The sequence below is a fragment of the Anguilla anguilla genome, chromosome 8, assembly GCF_013347855.1.
Source record: "Anguilla anguilla isolate fAngAng1 chromosome 8, fAngAng1.pri, whole genome shotgun sequence".
Taxonomy (NCBI): domain Eukaryota; kingdom Metazoa; phylum Chordata; class Actinopteri; order Anguilliformes; family Anguillidae; genus Anguilla; species Anguilla anguilla.
The window spans coordinates 36,410,534-36,434,643 of NC_049208.1; the positions used below are offsets into that span (position 1 = coordinate 36,410,534).

A 24,110-nucleotide genomic window follows, 5' to 3' on the forward strand; every position below is an offset into this window, starting at 1 on the left:
TTAGCCCAAGCCACCCCGTTGGGTCTCTCTCGTTCCTGGGTCCAGCGAGCTGAGAAATGGGGTTTGTTTGGGGAAAAAGGGTGTTAGTCACACTGGGCTCCCATCCTGTTCAAAGATAATTGGGCACCTTTTCTTCCGGGTGTGCATTTTGAGTTTTGATTTATTTTTCATGATAAACCTCGCTTCATATGTGTTAACTTGTAACTGGTAGGATCTCACAACATGTATTTCTTTGTAGCACTATAATCTCGTAGGGAACTGCAAACCTGTTCTGAAAATGTTTCAACTAACGTGATTGGCTGAGGAGCTGTTTGAAAGCACTCTCATTTGAGGAGCGCGGTTGATGTTAAGCTGAGCTTTCATGTTTGTTTTGATTGCACAAATGAAATATGAATGTCGGGGCGAGTTTCAGTATTTGGAAAAGAAGAGGCGTGTCATTTCTCTTTGTATAAAAGGTGTTTCTGTTTTTTTGATTTGCAATGCATTCGGCACCTTGTTTCACCTGAGTACAAGCCAATCAGGATTCCTCCACCCAACTTGACTGTTGTTGACGTCTCGTCACCATAGGCAAACCGCCCAAATTCACTCTCAGGCTGAGGAACCTTCGACAGGCCCACAGATTGATTTTGTTTCACTGCAATTATTGGTGGTGGGCGACTTGATTTTGTATTATTATTATTATTATTATTATTATTATTATTATTAATAATATAAAAAATTGTATCTATGCTGTAGATGGATCAATGTGAATCCTTACAGACACAGATGAACAGATAACAATGGACAGAGCTCTCTTGCTGTGGGATAAGCCAGTCATCTGTGCACAGCTGTCAGTCATTTAGTCAGGTCTCTGGTGCCGGAGGCCGTTCCGAGTTGATTGGGTTCGTTCTCTCCCGCTCTTTTTGGGCCCCTTGGTAAAACCCAACTGCTAGTGGCACGTTTATAAGAGGGGGGGGGCTTTGCTATATGAAATCATTCCTCTCAGTGTTGTCAGGTCACAGGAAACTCCCCCACTGCAGGGGAACTGTGTTCAGCCCCTCGCTGATATCGTCGGTTTCCTCCGAGTCTCCAAACGGGCAGCCGCACATCCCAGGATTCACCAGGCCGGGCGGCGGGCGGCGATGGCCCTGAACCTTAAAACTAAACAGACCTTAATGTGTGGCCTGTACACACACGCTCACTCTTTTGGAAGCAACAGGCAGAATTTGGCCGTCTGCAAATCTGTGTCTGTTAATTAGTGACATATTTACTAGCATTACTTTAGAAAACCTGGGAAATCAGAGAATTTGGCAAATACCTTTTTTTTTGCTTTCTTGATATGCCAAATGAAAATATGACATGCTTTTTTCGACCCAATGCATTGTCTGTCGAATATACCATCACCACCTCTCCACAAAAACAAATTGTGACTTCAATTGCAGATTTCGATCTAAGGTGGGAAACCAGCAACAATGTAATATAAGAGAGTGTAAATTTGGATGGATAAGAAGAAAGGCTTTGCACAAATCGTGGTTCCAGTTTTATTTTCAAAAAAAAAAAACAAAAACAAAAGTCAGCCTATGGGCTCCCCCTGCTGGTTGTCTCGTGAAAGGGCTTCATGCAACCCTAGCCTCTTGGTCTTTTCGAGGCGTCCGACCTGGTTTTGGGAGAGGGGTACTGAGTTACAACCAATATGCACGCATTCTCAGTCTTTCTTATTATTTCAGTTGATTTTTTTTCTTTTTTTCCCCTTTCTGTTTTAGTCCATTCAGACAGTGAACGAGAGATTGTATTGAGTGATGCGGGAAGCCATGAGTACTCCACTGGAAGCAGTGGTGTGATGTGAAGAAAAATAAAACTGTGGGCGCCCCGGGCTGTCGAGCGCGGGTTCGGAGGCGCCCCTGGCGATGAGATTCAGTCTTCCTTCGGAACGGAGCGGAGGCTTTTCCTGGCCTCTCTTCCCTTGCCGTTGGACGGAGACGACGTTCGCGTCTCCGGCCAACCGCGAGGCGGTCACGGAAGAGGGGGGAAAACGTTTTGCACCTTACTAGTGAAAGAAGAAACCGTTTAATGTGCGTACAGCGGTAGTTAAGAGCTTTTATTGTGAAATGAGGACTTCTTTTTTTTTTTGTTTCCATATGCGTGCATACTCTGTAATTTGTGTAAAATATTGTACTTGCACTAGCTTTTTTAAAAACAAATATAAAAAATGGAAGAACTCAAATTCTATTTTCTAATCGTGGTGTGTCTATTTGTAGGATACACACAGTCTGTTTATTGGATTTTATGGTCCTTTTCTTTGATGGTGCTTGCAGGTTTTCTAGTTAGAAATTATTTCATTATTATGAATAATAAAACAATATTTGATTCAGGTTGTGAACAAATTTGTTTTAAAAAAGAAATTGTCTGTATACCAGTACAAGTTTATTGCTTCAGTATACTCGTACTAATAAAATAACAGTGCCAATTGCAAACTGTCCCCTTTTTGCTTTCAATTTGCCATTAATATCAGACGTTTGTGGGATTTTGGGGTAACATCTTGACTTGCACAGCAGACAGCTTGTCATTTTAGGCTCTGACAAAGCTGCCCTATAAACTGGAGAGACCTCACTCACTCACTCACTCACTCACCCACTCACTCATGCTCACTCACTCACTCACTCACTCACTCACCCACTCACTCATGCTCACTCACTCACTCACTCACTCACGCTCACTCATGCTCACTCACTCACTCACTCACTCACTCACCCACTCACTCATGCTCACTCACTCACTCACTCACTCACTCATGCTCACTCACTCACTCACTCACTGACTCACTCACTCACTCACTCACCCACTCACTCATGCTCACTCACTCACTCACTCACTCACTCACCCACTCACTCATGCTCACTCACTCACTCACTCACTCACTCACCCACTCACTCATGCTCACTCACTCACTCACTCACTCACGCTCACTCATGCTCACTCACTCACTCACTCACTCACTCACCCACTCACTCATGCTCACTCACTCACTCACTCACTCACTCATGCTCACTCACTCACTGACTCACTGACTCACTCACTCACTCACTCACCCACTCACTCATGCTCACTCACTCACTCACTCACTCACTCACTCACTCACTCACTCACTCACCCACTCACTCATGCTCACTCACTCACTCACTCACTCACTCACCCACTCACTCATGCTCACTCACTCACTCACTCACTCACTCACCCACTCACTCATGCTCACTCACTCACTCACTCACTCACTCATGCTCACTCACTCACTCACTCACTGACTCACTCACTCACTCACACTCACACTCACTCTCCCTCCCTCACTCACTGAATCACACTGACTCAAATGTCTTCTGCGAGTGCCTTCCTCAAAGTAAGAACAGCACCAATGCTTCGTAAAAAGGCACCAGTGAGAGGATTCACCAGATGAGTCTGTCTGGGCCATCACCCGTTCTTTTACTCGTCTTATATGATACAGTTGTCGCTGATCTAGATAAGTGTTTCTGTGAATCCTACACACATTACATGAATTGAATACGGCTTTACAGTACGATGCTATCCTCCACCACAAACAGTTCCTGCAGGTAGGAGACAGCAAGGGTGCACTTGGTGTTCTTATATAGTCTTTATCTCATATGTAGCATTTTTGCCCTGAGTTTTTCATTTTGGAAGATCGTAATGATAAACATTCATAGTCAATGTATTTGTTCCATCACTCCAACATCCTCTATTGCGAGAGTGCAGATGAGCTCACGTTGTTAGCCCCCCCCACTTCACTCTACGGTCCTCCAGCTGAGGTGTGCAGTCATTGTGCTGGAGTGGAACTCCTCAGGCCCAGCCGGGCTAGTGTTCAGCGGCACCGCACCCAAACCAGACTGCAGGGCACGTCACCGCACTGAACACACGCTTTAGCCGTATGCGCAAATGTGTACACATCGCTTCTCTCATTTTACTCCTCTCCCGTCCTGGTCTTAATTACGTGTGCGATAATTTCTCTTTAGAATCTGGAGATGAATCTTTTCCCATGTCCCAGGTTACTGAGGCAGATTCGCTGCATGCGTGACCTTTGCTGAATTCAATCACTTCTCTCTCTACCTTTCTTTCTACATTCTCACGTGAAGATAGGCCTACAACCTGTACACTCTCACTAAACACACACACACTGTACACAGCTTTCTCTGTCCTATAGTAGATGTGTGCTGCACCCTTTACCGTACAGTGTGCCACATTATCAGGGATATGGCTTTAGGTAAGGGAGCTGTCAGGGACACAAGATGCCATATCATTCAGTCAGATACCTTGTTCAGAAGGTGTGATCAGTGCTAATCAGTGACTGCTGATTGGTAAAGGAAATTATCGTGAGCTCAGTCTCACAATGCCCAAGCTATTAACCCTTTCACTGCAATGTTCTCCACCCTCATTACAATTGAAATGGACGTGTATTACTGAAAGGCTGGGGTGAAATATTTGTTATTTGTTGTTCATTGGTTCTTAGTATGTTATAATTTTGCCGGCAATCATTTTGGACACTCGAAAGGACAGGTTGTGAAATGTATCTTAATACCTTCGGAGGAAGTAATCTCACATGATAGCCTACAATGTTTTAATGTAACATTTTAATTATTTAATTTATAATTCTCAAATCCAGTAGTACACAATTTTCTTTGGCTCCTCAAGATTCAAAAACTCAGATAACATAATGATTTGACTGTAACTGAATAGTTGTTCCTTTAATGTAGCATTTCAAAGGCCTACTGTACATCCATTACTGCATTCCACGGTGTTATGTCTCACCAGCATTGCCCAGCACCCCTGTTGCGGGAGCAAGCCACTCATCTGTCACAGAAACAAACCCACAGAAGCAGCTTCATTAACACTTCCTGCTTGCTTTTTGTCTAACGAAGTCCATCATTAAGAACAGAATTCTCAGCAGGGTCGTTGCCCATTCCTGAAGGTAAGCTTCCGGGAGCCACTCCCACCGGTGTTCCCAGCACGTGGCTTTCCCCCATACTTTTCCCTACATTGAGAACTTACTGTGTCTTGAGAGACAAGACAAGTCCTGTGGCATTACAGTTTTATATGTAAGGAGTGCCCCCATGCCATTGCACATGCTCAGATAACGTCTGTCTGTTAAAGGGCTGAATCATGCATTCAGTGAGCGTGATGCAGCATTATGTCATAAATGGCTCAAGTCTCGTAGCAGTGAGTAACTTGATGTAGTTTCCTAATAAAATATGTCCTGTAGTGACGTGTAAGCTGCCAAGTGTCCTGAAAGAAATTCCAGTTCAGAATCCAGTGTTATTACTTTACATGAACTGATAACTAAGGTATAGGGGGTGAAGTATTCAGGCCCCTGTAGAGAGAATCCTGCCCTGTTCTACAGAGAATGTACAGGAGATCCACCTGGGAGGAAGATATGAAATATGAACAGTCTAATGTTTCACACACAGCATGAGAGATGTTCCCCTTGTGACATATTGGGAAATGATGGTGTGTGTGTGTGTGTATGTGCGTACATGCATGTGCGTGTACGTGCATGTGTGTGCGTGTGTGTGTGCATGCATGTGTGTGTGTGTGTGTGTGTGTGTGTGTGCATGCATGCATGTGTGCGTGTGAGTCTGTGTGTGTGTGCGTGCGTGCATGCATGCATATATTTGCGTGTGAGTTCGTCTGTGTGTGTGTGTGTGTGTGTGTGTGTTAGGTGAACATTTGGCTCGACTGCTGTGTGACTCTAATGAAGGTGGTCCTGCGGCTCAGCTCTTTCAGTTTGGCCGCGCCCACGTAGGTGCAGGTGGAGCGCAGCCCCCCCAGGATGTCCCGGATGGTATCTTCCACGTCGCCCCTGTAGGGCACCTCCACCGTCCTTCCCTCAGAGGCCCTGGTGGAGCAGGAGGAGAAGATGAGAGCCTGACTCCAAAAAAAAGCCCTGTAACATTATCGCTCCATGCAAAAAACGTACATGAATTGAACTAAAAGATAGATCTAAAAGATTCCTTATTGGTCGGGACTGCAATAGTAGAACCGATCAAAAGAATTGCTTCTCACAACACCATCAGGCATGCGTTATTCTAGCCTATCCGCTGAGTCCTTAACCAGCACAGTAAGGGAAAGTGCTGCTCAGTGCAGTCTCAACATCATTAGCATAGATCCAGGACACAGGGCATTACAATGCAAATTAATTTAACCGCTGATATTTGTCTGTGTTGAGGAAATTGAGCTAAGGATACAGTGCCAGGGAAAAAAGCATTTCCTCCTTTCTGATTTCCTCTATTATTGCATATTTGACATACTGAATGGTTTCAGATGTTCAGACAAAAAGTAATATTAGACAAAGGGAAACTGAGTAAACACAAAACACATTTAAGAAATTATTATTTAATTTATTTAATGAACAAAAGTTGTCAAACACCGATATCACCCATGTGAAAAAGTAATGGAACTATACAATGGTGCATATACATGTTTGAATGCATTTGTTTATAAATTGTTGAATGAATACCTTGTTTGAATGACTACAGTTTGGAAACCTTACTGCCCCTAAAGGACATCTACAAGAATTCTGAGAGGGGAAAAAGTTTATATATAAAATAAATTCACAGTATACTGTAAGACAGTCCAATACAGTTTAAATAACTTTCTCGAAGGACAAATTAATCCAAATTAGTAAATTAGGCTGTGGCTTGAACATTTTTTATCCATTAGTGAATCCAAAGGAGGGTAGTGAGACAGATGAACAACTGGACTTAGTGACCACTAGGGGGAGCTACATGGCAGAGTTACTCAAGAAGGGCTAATTGACTTCAGTTAAGAGGAAAAATATTTTTGCACAATGGAGGTGAAAAGCCAAATAGCCTAATGGAGACAAAAAGCATTTCTAAGTTAAATTTCATGATCTGCCTGTTCCTGAGTAGAGCCGTTATTAGTGACTTACTTTTTAGTAAGAAGCCAACTCATAGTCTGGTGCGTTCTTACAAAAAAAGGGAATTTTTCAGGACACTGGTTTTCAATTTTGGCTGTGCTACGACATGCTTTTCTTTACATTTCAGACAGGCAGATCGTTGCTACATTGCTCGGGCTAAGGGGAAGCGTTTTGAAACCGGCCTGGCGAGCCTGTTCCTCACCTGTACTCGGCCACGCCTCCCACGTATTTCTTCATGGCGGTGTCGGAGCTCATCCCGTAGAACAGCTTCACCTTCCTGCCGTTCTTCTCGATGAGCTCGCCGGCGCACTGGTCGTGCCCCGCCAGCATTCCCCCCATCATCACAAAGTCGGCCCCAGCCCCTGCGGACGGCCGCGGAAACAGGGTCACGTCATTCCAAATCTTCCTCCTCATTTGTATCTGCTCAGTTCTCATTTGAGGAGCAATTAAACAAGGGCAAATTGAGAATAAAGTTAACCCTTTGAAGAGTATGTTTTTTGGAATGTTTTTTTTTTCAAAATTCCAAGTCAGTGTTCTAGAACTCACATTGCTGTCAATTATCAGTTGTGATTGTGACATCAGCATTAGAATGTTCAGTTAAGAACATTGTAATCACTTGTGATCTTATGCTTTATGGTTTAAATAACAGATTTTTTTGTTGTTATCCCTCATGTTAAACTCCCCTTATTTCTTTGGCACCACTGCAGCATTTCTGTCACAACAAATTATTAGACAATTACCGAAGAGATGGTAGTAATTTGCTGTAGTTTCGGAGCAAAAAAATAAGCCTCCCAAATTAATGAAGCTTTCTTTCCATACTGTTCCCCGCCCAAACCTGTGGCACTGCCAGCTTGCTCCCGGCCCACTCACTGCCAGGACAGATGGCGCTGTGACCTAGAACCATGGCAACCACCCAAGAGGCCGGACGCTTGGTTCCAATTATCATCAAACGGGGTAAACTTCAAGTGAATGCGTTTATTTCTCCGGTCATATGCGGTCAAGGGGACGTTCAAAGTCCGGTCCTTTAAGCCTGCTAGAATATATTCTGAGGGCCATAGGCAGGGTGGTCTGCATTTGAAGCTGTGCGATTATTTAGTTCCCTGTGACAACCTGATTAAAGGTTTATGTTCAGGCAGAGTCATTTTGGAAAAATCTTCACTAAACCCTTCATTGATATTTTCATAAGCCACCATTACCAATTCCAACTATTTATCTAACGCTTTAAGGTGTAAGATCATAAATATGCGATTATAATGTTCTTCAGTGAACATTCTAATGCTGATGTAACAATCACTACTGCTAAATGAAATCAATGGAGTTCTAGAACACTGACTTGGAATAAAAAAAAAAAAAAAAACATTCCAAAAACCCTGCTGTCCAAATAAAAAGGGTTCATGATCGCATTGACTCTGTGATCGTTACACGCTGAACCGTGCCGTCTCTTTGGAGCGCTGTACAGGAGTGGGTGAAGGGGGGCGGGGGGATAAAACTCACCGAATGCTTTAGCCACGTCGCCAGGACAACTGCAGCCTCCATCCTGGAAAAGGAGAACAGTATGAATGACTGTCGGTCCTGAGGAAAACTCTTTCAGGAAGGATTTAACACACAAGTTCTATGTATTTGATCAGGACATTTTGGTCCTAGATGTTAAAACGCCAGTTTGGTGTAAATCAGGCACACGTGCAAAATTTACCACCTTACGCTCAAACAAAAATTTTCCTTTTGGTGAAAGAGGGGGAACCTGATCATGCATATTTCTGGTTGGTGAAATTAATATAGTTGCTGGAACTTCTTATAGAAAGATACTTTGAAAATTTTACATGTAAATGCAAAATACAATGCAAAACTGAGGTAGGAATACATAACACATCAGCTCAACTAAAATCAGCTCAAATATCATTCTGACAAAAAACGATCTTTCTGATTATTTCTGCACTGTTACACCAATAGAATTAAAAGGCACGTCAGTTTATGAACAGTAAACAGTATGATGAACAGCGTGATAGTTCCCCTTCATGTAAATACAAACAGATCATGACTTAGAAGGTAGATGCTGCCCTCTTGTGGTACTGTAATGGTACGGACAATCTACACTGTCGCTTCAGTTGTCTCAGAAAAATGATGTTTGATGCTTGATACTTGACTGCATTAACAAAATGGTACATCAGGTCCATATTGGTGCCCCTGTCCAGTAAAATACGGCCTGCTGCTCCTTGTTTGAGCCTTTTTCCAGCTCTAGCTTTTGGAAGGGGGGGGGGGGGGGGTTGTGATTGGAGGGAGGGCCGCTTACCGAGATGATGTGTCCTTTGAGCCCATGGGCGGAGTCAGCGCACTCGATCACGGCGCTCAGCTGGGGGTAACCGACTCCGGTCTTGATGCGCGTGGTGCACACCGAACCTGCACGTCCCAGGGCGCCTCGTTACAACGGCGCCACAGAGCCATGCCGGCGAGCGGCGCGGCCTAATTACGTGGCTGCCGATTGGTCCCACGAGGAGCGTAAAGCCGAACGAGCTCATCGATTCTTACCTGCGGAATCGCTCAAGTGATCCCACTGCAGTCTAACAAGGCCACAGTTAAAGCCTTTAAATGCCTATAATGAGCTAGCGTACTGACTCAGTAAGTAGCCTAATCAGTATTCGTAATATCTGATAATTGCACTCATCTGGGGGGTCAGGATATAAGGGGCGTTCACAGAGAAAGGTACAGACCTGGCCCGATGCCCACTTTGATGATGTCAGCCCCGGAGAGGATTAGCTCCTCCACCATCTCGCCCGTCACCACATTGCCAGCCTGTCAGGAGCCAAGGAGAGAGCGTCATGGGAACAGGAAGCAAACCGAGGGGAAACATCTAGTGTGTCCAGCAACACCATTCAGGCAGACCCGGCACACAGCAAATAAATCTTCTGCATTGGAAAATGATTTTGTCCATCTGTAAAATGATCCATACTGAATGAGTGATGGGCAGAATTGATGGCCAAAGTGGCCGCATCTGTGGCCGAGTCAAGCCCAGTGATGCCATAACAGAATCAAACCCCACCCCCCCCCCCTTTTCAGTGGCTAATAAATGCTACTGTAACCCCTTTATTCTGCCCATCTGCCAACCCCTCTTCTACAAACCTGCATCCAATGTGGACGACAAATTCTGTGTTTCCTATATTATTGCTTTGTTAAAGGGGGAAATAAGCTTTGTTTCAACACCTAATATTATCCAATGTATAAATATGGGCTGTCAGGGGAAAAATGACATTTTAAAGCATACACTAGAGGAGATACTGTATGACAAGAACAAAAACATTCTGAATGCCTTTGTGTCCTCACCATGATCGTGTGGTTGGGGAACTTGCTCCGGACTACTTTGACGAACTCCACGAAGTGCTCCGAGTAGCCGTTTGCCACATCCAGGCAGATGTACTTAATGAGTGGCACCGCTTCCAGTATAGCGCACAGCCTCTCCAGGTCAGCCTGGCCACTGCCAGAGCTAGCGGCTATGTGCTAGGAGCAACACAACAATCCAGTCAGGTCCATAGCATAGTGTAACATATAGCATAGTGTACCAATCATTCAATAATGAACGCCAGGATCCTCTTCGTCGCTTGCCAGCAGATGAACTGTAATGCACACTTACGCCTCACCTCTAAGCATTCTGGGTAGTTGGCTGCAAACGTCTTCCACTCCTCCACAGAGTAGTGTTTCTGAATGGCGGTGAAGAGCGTGTGCTGAGCGGGAGACAAGCGCAGAGGGACAGGAGTCACAACAGTGTTCAGCGTTTGATCTTAGTCTGGCTGTGTTAATCTCAGGGTCTTAGTTCGGCTGTCCATTTTTGGTTCTCTTCCCATCATTCTGACTGTTCTCTGTGGCCATTTTTGTGCACTCGTGTGTCTTCTTCACTGCTCTGCTCTGCAGGTAGTTTCTGTTGGTAATTTGTGCAGCAGCCTGTTCTGCAGGTGTGCCCGGTCAGCATTTTGTGCCGCAGCCTGCCCTGAGTATTGTTGAGGAGTTTTCTGTGTGGCAGTCTGCTCTGGGCTGCGTCGGTCTGTATTTCCTGTAGTAGTCTGCTCTGGGCTGCGTCAGTACAGTATTCCCCTCTCCAGTCATGTACCGTGCAGTGGACAAAGACAGAAGCATTTACTCACTTTGCTCAGCACCTTGGCCATCTCAAAGGTGCCCGTGGTGTCCATGTTGGCAGCAATGATAGGGATGCCATTGTAGGTCTGCTTGGAGTTGCGGAATGTGAAGGTTCGCTGTAGGTCCACCTGCAGGAACAAGGCCAACAAGGCCAGGTCAAAACCTAGTATATGGCTGAACCTAACACACGTGATCCGGCCGACCAATGGTGTGACTTCATAACCCGGCCGACCAATGGTGCAACTTCAGCACTCACTCAGTCACTCACTTGGTCAGTCACAGACATTCGCGTTTGTATGGCTAGCCCTGCTGTTGTGGTCCAGCCAAAAAAAGTCAGGCCGCATACAGTTAAAATTCACTGTAGCATGGGATTCAGTCACCATTGGGTCCTGTGAAGAGACTCCTCCCCTAGAAACTTCTGAGCTGGCTACACTGGACTGATGACAGTGGGGCCTTGCGACAGCCCCACCAAGCAGAGAGCTCATCTAAACTGGTCTCCAGGCCAGGGAGGGCTGATGAGATCAAAGTTCAGTAATACACAAGATAAAAGACAGCTCAGCGGACTCTGCCACATCTCTCCCCAAGTGCAGAGCCCGCAGACCCCAGGTAATGAAAAACAGCTCCAGCCAAATGCGGTACTCCTGTAACTCAATTTCACGAGCGTAGCCGCTTCAGATTGCACGTCACTGAATCACAGAGTGGGCGAGCGGCAATCGAACCCCGGAAGACAAAAGCGCCATGGCGATGACAGCCATCGTCGCATTTCCCCTCCACTGACTCATAAACCCCGCTGATATGCGCATGTCGATAAGCGAACTGACAGCCAGGGCAGACAGCGCACACAGAGCGTAGAAGGAATTATGTGGTATAATAATATTTCTCCCGTGAAATATTTTCAGGTGCAGCCTGCTGCAGCGAAGCTGGGGATGAGGCACCCGGTTTAGCTGCATGAGAAAATCATTTCAGAGAGAAAGCTCTCAGCTGGACGTGCCAGGCGCGTATAAATCTGCCAGGGCAGGGCCGTTGACTTGGCGTGCGGTTTTTGTCATCCGACTTAAGTGCTTTCCCCAGGGCTCATTTTCAGAAATGCATTGATTTTCTTTGTTCCAGAAAACCCGAAGCCAACTGCAAGTTCCAAAAGGCTCCAATATTCCAGTAAGTTAGAAAGGTTAACATACTTTCCACTTCAAAAAATGCTGAAATATTTACAGATAGCAGTCTGAGCGGGCATTGCATCCTAGTAAGTTTAATGCCAGTACCCAGTATGTAATAGGGTATAACTCTAGACAATAACAGGGATAAATTAGGGGTCTTTGATACAAAGGCCAACTTAAAGTTCATTATAATGGTGATGTCATCAATGTTGAGGCAGGGCAACATTTTTCATGACATATTTAACCGCTGTCATTGACCCAATTGTAGGTTACTGACTCTATACACTTGCATTGTAAAGCAATACTTAGCATAAGCACATAGTGCCACAAAGCAAGGCCTTCACCAGCAGAGCCACTCGGGACCCTCACCATACAAGCGTTTCCATTAAAAACCCACGAGACTGACATAACAGCTCTTCACAGTGCTTTTATGTTTTATGCCATTGTGAACAGAAATAGTAAATGGAGCTTTTAATGTACGGTGCCGTATCTGAACAATTACTCCTTTTCCATTTACATATTGTTTAAATATTATTTGTAATGTTTTTTTGCATAGCTTTGGGAAACGATGATGGAGGTGCTGATGTAAGCAGCCACTGTTGTGTTTCTGCAGCTATTAGGGGAGGCAGTGCAGGTGTATGCTGTATGCTCATAGGATCTCTCTATAAAGGTATTAATGAGGGCTAATTACCCAACTTTTAATCTTGTCAAATAAGCACATTTCGGGGAAGAAAAACCTGAAATATGGTAAAGAAAAATATCCGTCATTTGGTTCCTGTTTCAAAAGGAGTTTCAACGTAAGAAACCCTGAAATATGTTAAATTTAAACTATCTTTCATTTGGTTCCTGTTTCAAAAAGAATCTCAATGGAAGAAACTGTGAAATATGATAAATTGAAACTATCTCTCATTTGGTTCCTGTTTCAAAATGAGTTTAAAGGGAAGAAAACCTGCAACATGGTCAATTTAAAATATCTCTCATTTGGTTCTTGTTTCAAAAACAGTTTTAAAAGGCTGAGGCTTTCATTCATAGACACAACTCATTCCCGTTTTGAAAGGGCAGTTGACTCTTCTTGGTACCCTGGGTCTGGTTTTAATCCTCAATTTGAAGCAAATGTGTTCAGTTGAATACATAAATGCAAATCAATGACTGTGAAAACCATTCAACCCTCATTTTCATATAACTATGAATGCTGTTTTTTTAAGCAAAATAGGTTAAACAACTCAGAATTAATTTTAAACTGTCTCCCAGCTGGAAATAATATATTCTGCTATATATACAGACGATTGACAAATTAAAGGAAAAACTTGAATAAATGAGTGGGGAAACATAACGAATGCAGATGATTCCATACAGGTGTATTGCGTGATACAATGAAGCAATTAACAACCTATCATAAAAATACTGAGCAGGCCCAGTTGACCTTGATTTTGGATCAAGATGGCAAGAGGAAAAGATCGAAGTGACTTTGAAAGAGGGATCATTATTGGGGCACGAATGGCAGGAGCTTCAGTCACAAAGACTGCTCAACTGGCTAGTGCTTCAATAGGAGCAGTGACTAAAGTGACATCTGCATTTAGAGCTATGGGAAAGACGTCAGTAAATAGGGTCATAAATAGTGGATATATAGTGTGCATATGTAAGAAAAAACAGAAGAGAAACTCGTCCTCAGGTGACTGAGAATTTCAATGCAGGACGTGATCAGACTGTCAGCAAGTAGTCTGTTGACAACTACATAATCTGCGATATTATAGTAGGGTTGCGGTGCACAAACCCCTCATTACAGAGATGAATGCACATTTGAGAGTTCAGTGGTGCAAAAACCATAGGCACCGGTCAACAGAGATGTGGGAAAAAGTAATATGGTCAGGTGAGTCATCCTTCACCATATTCTCGACAGGTGGCGCGTGCATGTGTGGCATACACCAAGAGGATGGTACTGGTCTGAATGCTAGACTCCTACAGTGAGGGGTCCAGTGGCTCTGTTATGCTGTGGGGGGAATTGTCCTGGTTTGGGTCCACTTGTCCCCTTAGAGGGAAGGGTCAGTGCAAATCAATACAAAGTTATTCTGAGGGATCAGCTTTATCCTATGAAACATTTCTATCCTGATGGGAGTGGTCTCTTCCAGGATGACAATGCCCCCATCCACAGGGCATGAGGGTTCACGGAATGGTTTGATGAGCATGAAAATTATGTGAATCATATGCAATGGCCTTAGCAGTCAACAGATCTCAACCCAATTGAACACCTATGGGAGAATTTGGACTGATGTTTTAGACAGCGCTCTCCACCACCATCATCAAACCATCAAATGAGGGAGTATCTTTCGGAAGAATGGTGTTCCATCCCTCCAGTAGAGTTCCAGAGACTTGTAGAATCTATGCATCTACATCCATGTAAAAGTAGCTCAATTAGGCATTCAAGTCACACTAAATAGACTTAGTAAGCTAACTAGCTAGCCAGCCATCTGATTAAGTAGCCTATGCTACCATCTCAAAAATAACAATCCCACTTGTCAATCTTTGTATTTTTATGACTTGGAGCACTCTCTAATTTATGAAATATTTCATTTCAATGGTTTCCATCTGTGTTGGTGCCCACACAGTCTAGAATTCAAATACAGCCTCCAGTGTGTGTGAGGCCAAATCCATCCACCATTTACTGCAGTGGCTCCCCCACACAGCCCTCCCCCCCCCCCCCCCCCCGCTTCTCTGGCTCTGACAGCGGCTCGGATTTATGCGCGTTTCACTAATGCATGCCCCTGCGCAGGTCGCGCCGCGAAGCACGGAGGTGAGAGAGCGATAAGATATTTATACGGGCGGGCGCGAGGAGATGAGAGGTCGCGCTATCCCAGAGCGCCCCAGTCGCAGCGGGGGTCAGACGGCCAATGGGGAGAGGCGGGAGTGAGTTAATCCGTCTCGAGCGGCGTGACGAGGCTCTAAATGTTATCACCGGCCCCGGTCGCTCTTTGGGTTGGCGCTAATGGCGATCGATAGCCTTTAGAGCGAAGGGGCGGGGAGGTCGGCCGAGCTTCACATGCAATTTCACTCGGGAGCGATTGGGCTATGTATCATTCCCACGGTTCGCTCGTGACAAGTGCGCGGGATCCATTTTAAAGTGTCTCGCCTGACAAGTTCGAGTCACGTGAAGGCATCATCCTGCAAAATGGATGGAAAAAGAGAGCTGTGTGTTTAACCTCTTGTTTACTGTAATGCCACGAGAAATAAGTCGATTGATACAAGCATCAATCAGCCAACGGCAAGTGTTCTCTCTGGAACGCACAGAGGTCAGAATTGATCTCTAATCAATATTTACGGCGGTGTGCATTGTTCAGACATGCTAAGTGCTTGGCTTAATTTGAACGTGAAACATATCGATTGGTTGCTCTTGGGAAAATGAATACTTGAAGCTGGATATGCAGAAAATCTACTTTCAGTTATGTTAATTCTATCAGAACTGAACAAATACAAAAAACATCCAGACATTGACTCAGTTTCACCATTTATCAATTTTTCATCCCAGATTTGAATTTTTCATTTGGACCTCAGGCTTCATTCTGGTGAGAGGAGCACTAGGGGCTGAGGTACATTCACTTATGTGATGCTCCAATCCACAAGGTGGTATGCGGGAGAGAGCTAGCACAGTCTGGAATTAAGGTGGACAACAGCTAGCCTGTGGGCACCTTGGGTGCTGCTGGGCAGAACCTTTGAAGCGATTACCAGAGGAACTCCTGCTGGCTTAAACTGAGCCTTTCCCGGTGAGAGAAAAATTGACTCCACCCTCTGACCATTGTTATTGTGGACCCTTGGTTATAGTCATGTTTGGGTCTGTGAACATAGCCAGCACCTTTGCCGGCTGAGCCACTCGGGAGCTCCCCTATACAAACTTTTCCATTAAAAACCCACGTGACTGACATAACAGCGCTTCGCAGTGCTTTTATGTTTTATGTCATTGTGAAGAGAAATTGTAAATGGAGCTTTTAATGTAGGGTGCAGCATCTGAACAACATCTCGGTCTCCAGGGGTATTATATTACTAGAGCTTCGCTCCAGGCTCTGAATCAAAATACAGATGACAGGAGGATGCTTACTTCTGAGCTACGTGTGACTGTGCAGCACATGTACATGACACCAAGCGAGAGAGAGAGAGAGAGAGAGAGAGAAGCCTATGGAATCCGCACACAGCGAGTTAGACAGCTGCTATTTTTAAACATAGCCCTTGCGTGCCAGTGTCATGTTGCTTCACCTTGAGCCTCTGGCTTATTTTGTGAAACTCCACAGCACAGCAGCGTATACCTACTGGGTGCCCTACGTGGGAACAGGGATTAAAAAGAATCTCCGAGGTTCAGAAATGTCTGATAATTACACGGATGTGGGTTCAGATGCCGGGCTGCTCTTTGAACCTCACTCCTGGGGCCACTGACCCGCGTACACAGTCATGTGTGAAGAGGAAGTGTGTCTGTGCGAAGACAGGACTGGAATCCACACGCGCTCAGTGGTTATCTCTATTGCAGTTATTAATACCATTGCAGTACTCAGGACCCCTAATGCATTTCTGTACGCTTCAGCATTATGAATTAAATAATTAATAAACATTAGGAAAGATACATATGCGCACACACACACATATTCAAGCATACATATATATGTGTGTGTGTGTGTGTGTGTGCGCGTGTGTGTGTATGTGTGTGTTTCTGCCAGAATGTGAGGCCATCCTACCTCTGACCTGCTCTTCAGACTGCTCCTCTTGGGTCTGAAAAGGACATCTTTGAAGTCCAGCTTGAGGTCAGCGTCCACCCTTGGCATGGTGACACGCTTGAAGGACACTGCAGTTCTCTGGTTTAAACGCTCCTCAGTCCAAACGGTCGCCGGTCCTGAGCTCCAGCCACCAAACCCGAATCTCCAGGCGGCGAGCGTATTTATAGTGCGCAGGGGGGCAGTCCCAACTCAAGCCTCCATGGCTTTATTTGGTGAGGCCTACTATCCAGCTCTCTCTTTCTCACTCTCTGTCTGTCTCTCTCTCCTTCTCTTCCCCCTCCCTCTCTCCCTCTCTCTCTCAAACACTGTGTACTGGCGGCAGCAGAAGCAGGACAGCAGCGGTTCCTGTCTGGCCGATCGACCCGTACACACACACACACACACACGCACACAAACGCTCACTCACACACACATACGCATTCTGCGGATAGCGCACCTGCAGTCGAAACGACGTACTGCTCCAGCTGGCAGGACCCACCGGTATCCATGTCTTCCCCAGAGGCAGAGAGAGAAAGAGGCAGCGAGGGAAAGATAGGGAGAGAGAGAAGGAGAGAAAGAGAGAGAGAGAATGAGAGAGAAAAAAACTGCAGATAGAGAGAGAGGTGAAGAGAAACCCGAAGACCCGGGGAAAAACGTCTTCATTACACCCCTAGCAGCCCGTCTCGTCTCCTGAGTGCTCAAAATGGCTGCTGCAGGTTTACAAAGATGCAGCGGAGAGCCAGAGGCTGTTCTCCTGTGATAAAGTGCTTTAACTATTCAGTGTTCCTGAGGTATTGATCTCCAGTCTGCCTCTCTCAAGCTGCACATTCCCTGAAGTTCAGTAAAACTGGGGTAACTGTTACTGTAGCAGATTTCTGTATGAAACCTTAGCTTTTCCTTGGTATTTTTAATGTGTGTGGTTTAGGGTGGGTGTCAATTCGAAAAAAGAAAAAAAAAAAATTCTTTATATTTGTCACAAACAACTGATTCCAAAATTGAATCTCAATTCAATCACCCTCATGTCTGTGGAAAGTCACATTGAGTCAAGCGTCAGTTGGGTAGGAAAGAACTGTACCAGGCTCTCAGCAGCAATATCATTGGACGAGAAAGGAAACGAGCTGGCGTGTAGGGCTGTTGTACAAAACTCCTCACCGATCTCCCTGGAAACCGGCCATTGTATGGGATTAGGATGACAAGGCTTTGAATAAGCCAGACATGGTGTCTGTCAAAGGCAACCTTTCAACTGCCCAATGACATGGAAATGAGTGCTGGGATGAAGCCACTCAAACTGAACTGGGTTTTGAAAATGGTCTAGCTCATTAAATAACTGAAATTAGTGGGAAATTGGCCTGATTTAGCAATCGGTAACTAGCAAGCATAGTGTCCCTGATATAAATTCCAGCTAACGTTAGCTGGGATTCTAAACTGGTTTTAGCTCATCTGTTGCTGGTTTTAGCTGGTCTGTGGCTGGTCAAAGCTTGCCATAGCTGGTCTGTGGCTGGTCAAAGCTCGTCATAGTTGGTCTGTGACTGGGCAAAGCTGATCAAAGCTGGCTAAGCTGGTAGAGTATGTGGGTAGCTAGATTGACTAGCTGGTTAAGCAGGTTGACCAGCTAAAACCAGCTAGAAGTGCCAAAAACACAGTTTAAAGGCATATAATGCTGAATTGTGTAGCCTTGCTGTGGTCCTGTGTTTACAATCAAGGAAGCCTTCTCCTCCATCTTAAACCCCACCCACTCATCCAGTACCCAACTAGCCATCTAGCTACCTTACGTAGTTAGCTGGATAGCTAGAGCAGTGGTTCTCAAACTCGGTCCTGGGGGACCCCTGTGTATGCTGGTTTTCATCCCAACCGCAATAGCAATCCCAGAATTTTAACAAGCTGTTAATTTTTCTTAATTAGGTGCTTTTCGTGTTTTAGAGCTGGGGTCCCCAGTCTTATCCAGAAAGGGCAAGTGTGGGTGCACACACCTGATCCTGATTCTACTAATCAAGGTGTTTAGCAATGACTCTAGTGATTGATTAGTAGAATCAGGTGTGTGCACCCACACTGGCCCTTTCTGGAACCCCAGAGTAACAAATGCAGGTAAAGGTTCACAAATTCTGTGAAAGTGCGTAAAGATAGAAATTGCCAGTGCATTGTCTTAGCATGGTTATTTTATGTTTTCAAGGTAAAACAAATCATGCATAGAATGCCTTTAAACCAGCTTGACCAGCTTAGGCTAGTTTGAGCAGGAATTTTCACTATTTGCACTTGGAGTCTGTTGCTGTTGTCTCTCAACATGAGGACCAAATTGAAGTGTCAATGCCAATAAAGCAGGCCATCATGAGGCTGAAAAATCTGAACAGAGACATAGCCAAAACTTTGGGCATGTCAAAATAAACTCTGTGATACATTGTTAGGGAGCAAGTACCCACGGATGGACACAGACATTGCAAACAACTTGGTTGGCCAAGGAAGACGATCACTGTAATGGATGACTGAAGAATACTCTCCAGGATGTAGGCATAGATGTGTACAAGAGTAAAATAACAAGAAGACAACACCAGCATACACACAAAGGGTTCACTGCAAGATGCAACTTCATTTAATTTCTTTTTGCTTTCCTTCTGATTTATGTTGAGCCTATACTTTTTGGCCAGTTTCCATTGATACTTAGTAAAATGATTTTAGGCTAGAAATGTGTTGTTGTAAGCCATTTCAGTTGGGATGAGGTTATATTTTATTTATTTTATTCAGACAAGCTAAATATAGGCTTACAATGCCAGTTGTCATTTTATAAAAAATAAAAAAAGACTTAGGCTCAACAAAGCCCTCAATCTTGTTGTAAGATAAGTGAAATTAAAATGAAAAGTTCTTGAAATGAATTACTGGACTGTTGTTGTTTTGTTCCTCTACTCCTGTGCACTTAAGTCACTAATGGGCTAATTGCAGCACCAAGTGCTACCACCATGCGTTTGGATACACTGTTGTCGGATGGACAGACCTTGAAATGGTTGAGTAAAGTTAAATTGTTCAGGTGGGGTAATTCATTTTTAATTAAAGATTTTGTCCCACAGGCTGCCAGTTGCTGCCAGTTCTAAAGCGTTTAAATAATTGTTAACAACCAGATGCAGCACGACTTGTTCCTGTGAATGACCAATAGAGGGCATCATGCTATTTCATATGCCATGGGCACAGAAACTGACAAGATGAGTACGACGCAGTCAAATGCTCTCCCCAATCCCCATTTCAATTACGCAATATATAAATATTACCTTGTTTTTCTTCTTTTTTTTAATTTATTGGTGGGAAATTTAACTCTGGTTAAACATTACACATCATCTATAGCAATACTGATGAAAATTGGCATCAGTGGGCTTGTTGATGTTTGGATTTATGGCCTTTTGAAATACAGCTGCATGCTTTGTGCTTCTGTTTTCATCCACCGAGCAGTCAGGTGTTACAGACTGCCTGCGCAGACTGTGCTAGGAGCGCAGTGCTCAGTCACAGTGGCTGCAGAGCTTAGACTGTGGACCTCGTTGGTTACAGAGTGAACAGGAGTGGCGGCTGGTAGGATATTGATGCTGGTCTGAACTTTCCAGAACTGAGGGAGGATGTTCCTGAAATGGGATGGATCTCTGAATGGGCATTTCTAATTAGGCGAAAAAGAAAAATACGTGGAATAAAAATACTTAAAATATGTATTTATCATCACTTTATTATTTATGAAGAAACAATTTGTGCAATAGAACATAGAAATATATCAGCAAAATCTGCTGTTCCAGAGAACCTATTTTTGCTCTGCGTGAGTCAAAAACCGTACCATAGGCCTAACTTAACCTAGACTATTTCTAATGTGTCTTAACAAATTGCTTACCCTTGACTTTTTACTTGAGTTTTATTTTTTTTGCCATTTCCGCAATTTCCTTTTAGTGTTTTCCACAATTTTTTTGGCAGTTTTGGATGGTAAGCTGTCAACAATAATATAGCCAACAGTATTACAACACATTTTAACAGGGCCTATTACCAGATCCAAGGAAAAACAGAGTGCAACAATGTATAGCCTACAGATTCAGGAATGCTCTGCAATCAAGATTCTAGTCCTTACTAGATGTTGCTATCAGATGTTTGATGGCCCCTGCCAAAATAAATTTAAACAGACACGCAGTAACAAAAAGAACTAACAAAAAAAAAACCTTAAAAAAACTTTGACAACTTGGCTACCTTTTCTGCCTGTCTGTTTTCTCTTCTGAGATCCACTTTTCTGTTTCCCACTTTTCATTTTGATTCCCTTCGCTGTACCTAAGACTCCTCTTTGCTGTTGTCCTCACTAGCTAGCTAACTAGCTGACATTCAGATTACACCAGACAATGCTGCCTGTTGCATCATTCTGCATCATCATATTATAAAAATAGACACACTGGACAACAGCATACACATAGGCCTATCAGACATATTTCCCATTAATCTTTGCATATCTGAAAAGAAGTCTGCTGCTAAAGAAAGTATCACCGATCATTTCATTAATAGTGTTTGTAATACATATTCTGCACGTTTGGAAACTATTGCTAATTTTTTAAAGTGAGAAACCATGAACCCGAAATATTTGTTGAATCGAGAGTATATGATAGTCTACATATGGAATTGGTAGTTTGGATACTTGGAGTTCTCAATTTTTTTGCCCTTGGAAATGAAACCTACTCTGCATTTCCAAAAGTATGGGGACACCCCTTCTAATTAGTGGTTTCGGCTATTTCAGCCACACCATTGCTAACAGATGCATAAAATCAAACATACAGCCATGCAGTCTCCATTGACAAACATTGGCAGTAGAATGGGTCATACTTAGGAGGTCAGTTACTTTCAATGTAGCACTGTCATCGGAAGTCAGTTCATCAACTTTCTGCCCTGCTAGATCTGCCCCACTCACATGTAAGTGCTGTTATTGTGAAGTGGAAACGTTTAGGATCAAGAGCAGCTCAGCCGCAAAGCGGTAGGCCACACTAGCTCACAGAATGGGACTGCCGAGTGCTGAAACGTGTAGTGCGTAAAGATCATCTGTCCTCGGTTGCATTTACCACTCAGTTCCAAACTACCTCTGCAAGCAATGTCAGCTCAATAGCTGTTTGTCATGAGCTTTATGCAATGGGTTTCCATGGCCGAGCAGCTGTACACAAGCCCAGGATCACCATGCGTAATGCCTAGCATCTGCTGCATTGGTGTACAGCACGCTGCCATCGGACTCTGGAGCAGTGGAAACTGATTTTTTTCTGGAGTGATGAGTCACCCATCACTATCTGGCAGTCTGACAGACGAATCTGGGTTTGGTGGAATGCACAGTGCCAACTGTACTGGCCTGAATAGTGCCAGCTGTGAAGTTTGGTGGAGGAGGAATAACAGTCCAGGGCTGTTTTTCATGGTTTGGGCTGGGCTCCTTAGTTCCAGTGAAGCGAAATCTTAATTCTACGGCATACAATAACATTCCAAAGAATTTTACGCTTTCATCTTCGTGGGAACAGTTTGAGGAAGGCCCATTCCTGTTTCAGCATGTGAATGCCCCTGTGCACAAAGGACGGTCCATAAACAAATGGTTTGCTGAGTTTGGTGGGGAAGAACTTGACTGGCCAGCACAGAGCCTTAACCTAATCCAACACCAAAAACCTTTGGGATGAAATGGCATGCCGATTGCGAGCCAGGTGTTACACCCAACATCAGTGCCCAACCTCACTAATGCACTTGTGGTTGAATGGAAGCGAATCCCCGCAGCCATGTTCCAAAATCTACTGGAAAGCCTTCTCAGAAGACTGGTGGACTAGCAAATGGGGTCCAACTCCATATTAATGCCAATGTTTTTGGAATGAAATGTTCAACAAGTACATATGGGTGTGATGTGCAGGTGTCCACATACTTCTGGAAATGAAGTGTACGTATTTACCAGTATTCAAGGTTAATATATAGGCTGCCACTTTAAGCCAGCAGGGAGCCCCCAAGTGTCCGTGGACCCCACACAATTGCATGGTTTGCGAGGCGGCAGCTAAAGTCAGGCTCTGGGTCCAGCGTACATCTGACCTGGTGACAGCATGACAACATAATGCCAATTTTGTTGAGTAGCACACATTTATTAAATTTCTCAGCATAGCATCATGGACATTTGTCCGAACCTGAGGTTTTATTTGATTTTTCCCGGATGTTTACGGAGGTGCTTGTGAATTCAGCAGGGGCACAGCACCTACCCTGTTAATAACGAGAGGAAAACAGGGTGTATCGTATGATTAATCGCCATTAAATGCTTATCTGATACTTTCATTGTGCTAAGCCCTTTATGCACGTCAACATGTAATTCTGAAACCTAAAGAACACTGAATGTCACTTTGGTATGAAATGACCAATGAACATATTGATAATATGTCATTTGTATGAGAAATTATACTTGTATGAAGTTTTAATTAAAATATCATTAATGACATTTAAACCAAAAGGCATAATGTAATCTCATTTAAATTAATCTATAAATTTAAATTAAGCCTTAATTAAATATTAGTGATTCTTTTTTGGCTTTTATTAATGGTTTACTATTAATTACAACAGAGTATTAAACCAAAGGATTAATGTAATCATGGGCTCATAAAATTTTAATTTCAATATTAATAATTTCAATTGATACCATAATAGTGGTCTTTATTTAGCCAATTCCAGTTTTGTGGTATGGCATATAAAAGAATTGATTAAACTATTTTAACAGTGAAATTACAGCTTCATAACCTCCTGAGACCTAGGAGGAAAAATTTTCTTTAATTATTTTATTTTTTTGACATTTTGCAAGTGTCTTAGAAGACAAAAGCATGTTGCATATTATTTATTTCCTCTACACAGAACTACTGGTTTCAGCATAGCAGAATCCTGCAAATGGCTTTTGAGATTACGACCAGGGACTCATGTCCCCTACAAGGGACAAGAACGAATTGCCAGGTCTTAGGAGGAAGTTAAATATAAGAAGCAGCTCTCAAAACAAATGTCATCATTCATTATAAGTGCTATATAATCCGGTACTCATGTGAAGTATCAGTAGACAGAGAAATGTGTACACCCCACAGGCACAAACATATGAATTACACACATTCACATAGGCTACATTTGTTTATGTGATACGTTTGTTCTCAGATATTCATATCGATTCCGCGCTTCCATGGCTGT

General features: G+C 43.8%; 1 protein-coding gene across 1 annotated transcript; it reads right to left on the reverse strand.

Moving 5' to 3' along the window:
* Positions 1–4,599: 4,599 nt before the first annotated feature.
* gmpr (guanosine monophosphate reductase) lies at positions 4,600–17,677 on the reverse strand. The gene is made up of 9 exons (XM_035428347.1): positions 16,917–17,677; positions 11,053–11,172; positions 10,552–10,635; positions 10,238–10,411; positions 9,628–9,709; positions 9,210–9,316; positions 8,414–8,456; positions 7,122–7,281; positions 4,600–5,878 (listed from the first exon to the last, which is right to left on the reverse strand). Exons 1-9 carry the CDS (start codon positions 17,001–17,003, stop codon positions 5,698–5,700), a joined length of 1,038 nt encoding a protein of 345 aa, XP_035284238.1. The 5' UTR covers positions 17,004–17,677; the 3' UTR covers positions 4,600–5,697.
* Positions 17,678–24,110: the final 6,433 nt, after the last annotated feature.

Excerpts from the sequence above, each read along its gene's own strand:
- gmpr (XM_035428347.1), bottom strand. The coding sequence starts at position 17,003 with ATGCCAAGGGTGGACGCTGACCTCAAGCTGGACTTCAAAGATGTCCTT. Across the intron at positions 11,173-16,916 it reads GTCTGAAGAGCAGGTCAGAG|GTGGACCTACAGCGAACCTT; the intron begins GTAGGATGGCCT and ends TTGTTCCTGCAG. Across the intron at positions 10,412-10,551 it reads ACTACCCAGAATGCTTAGAG|CACATAGCCGCTAGCTCTGG; the intron begins GTGAGGCGTAAG and ends TGTTGCTCCTAG.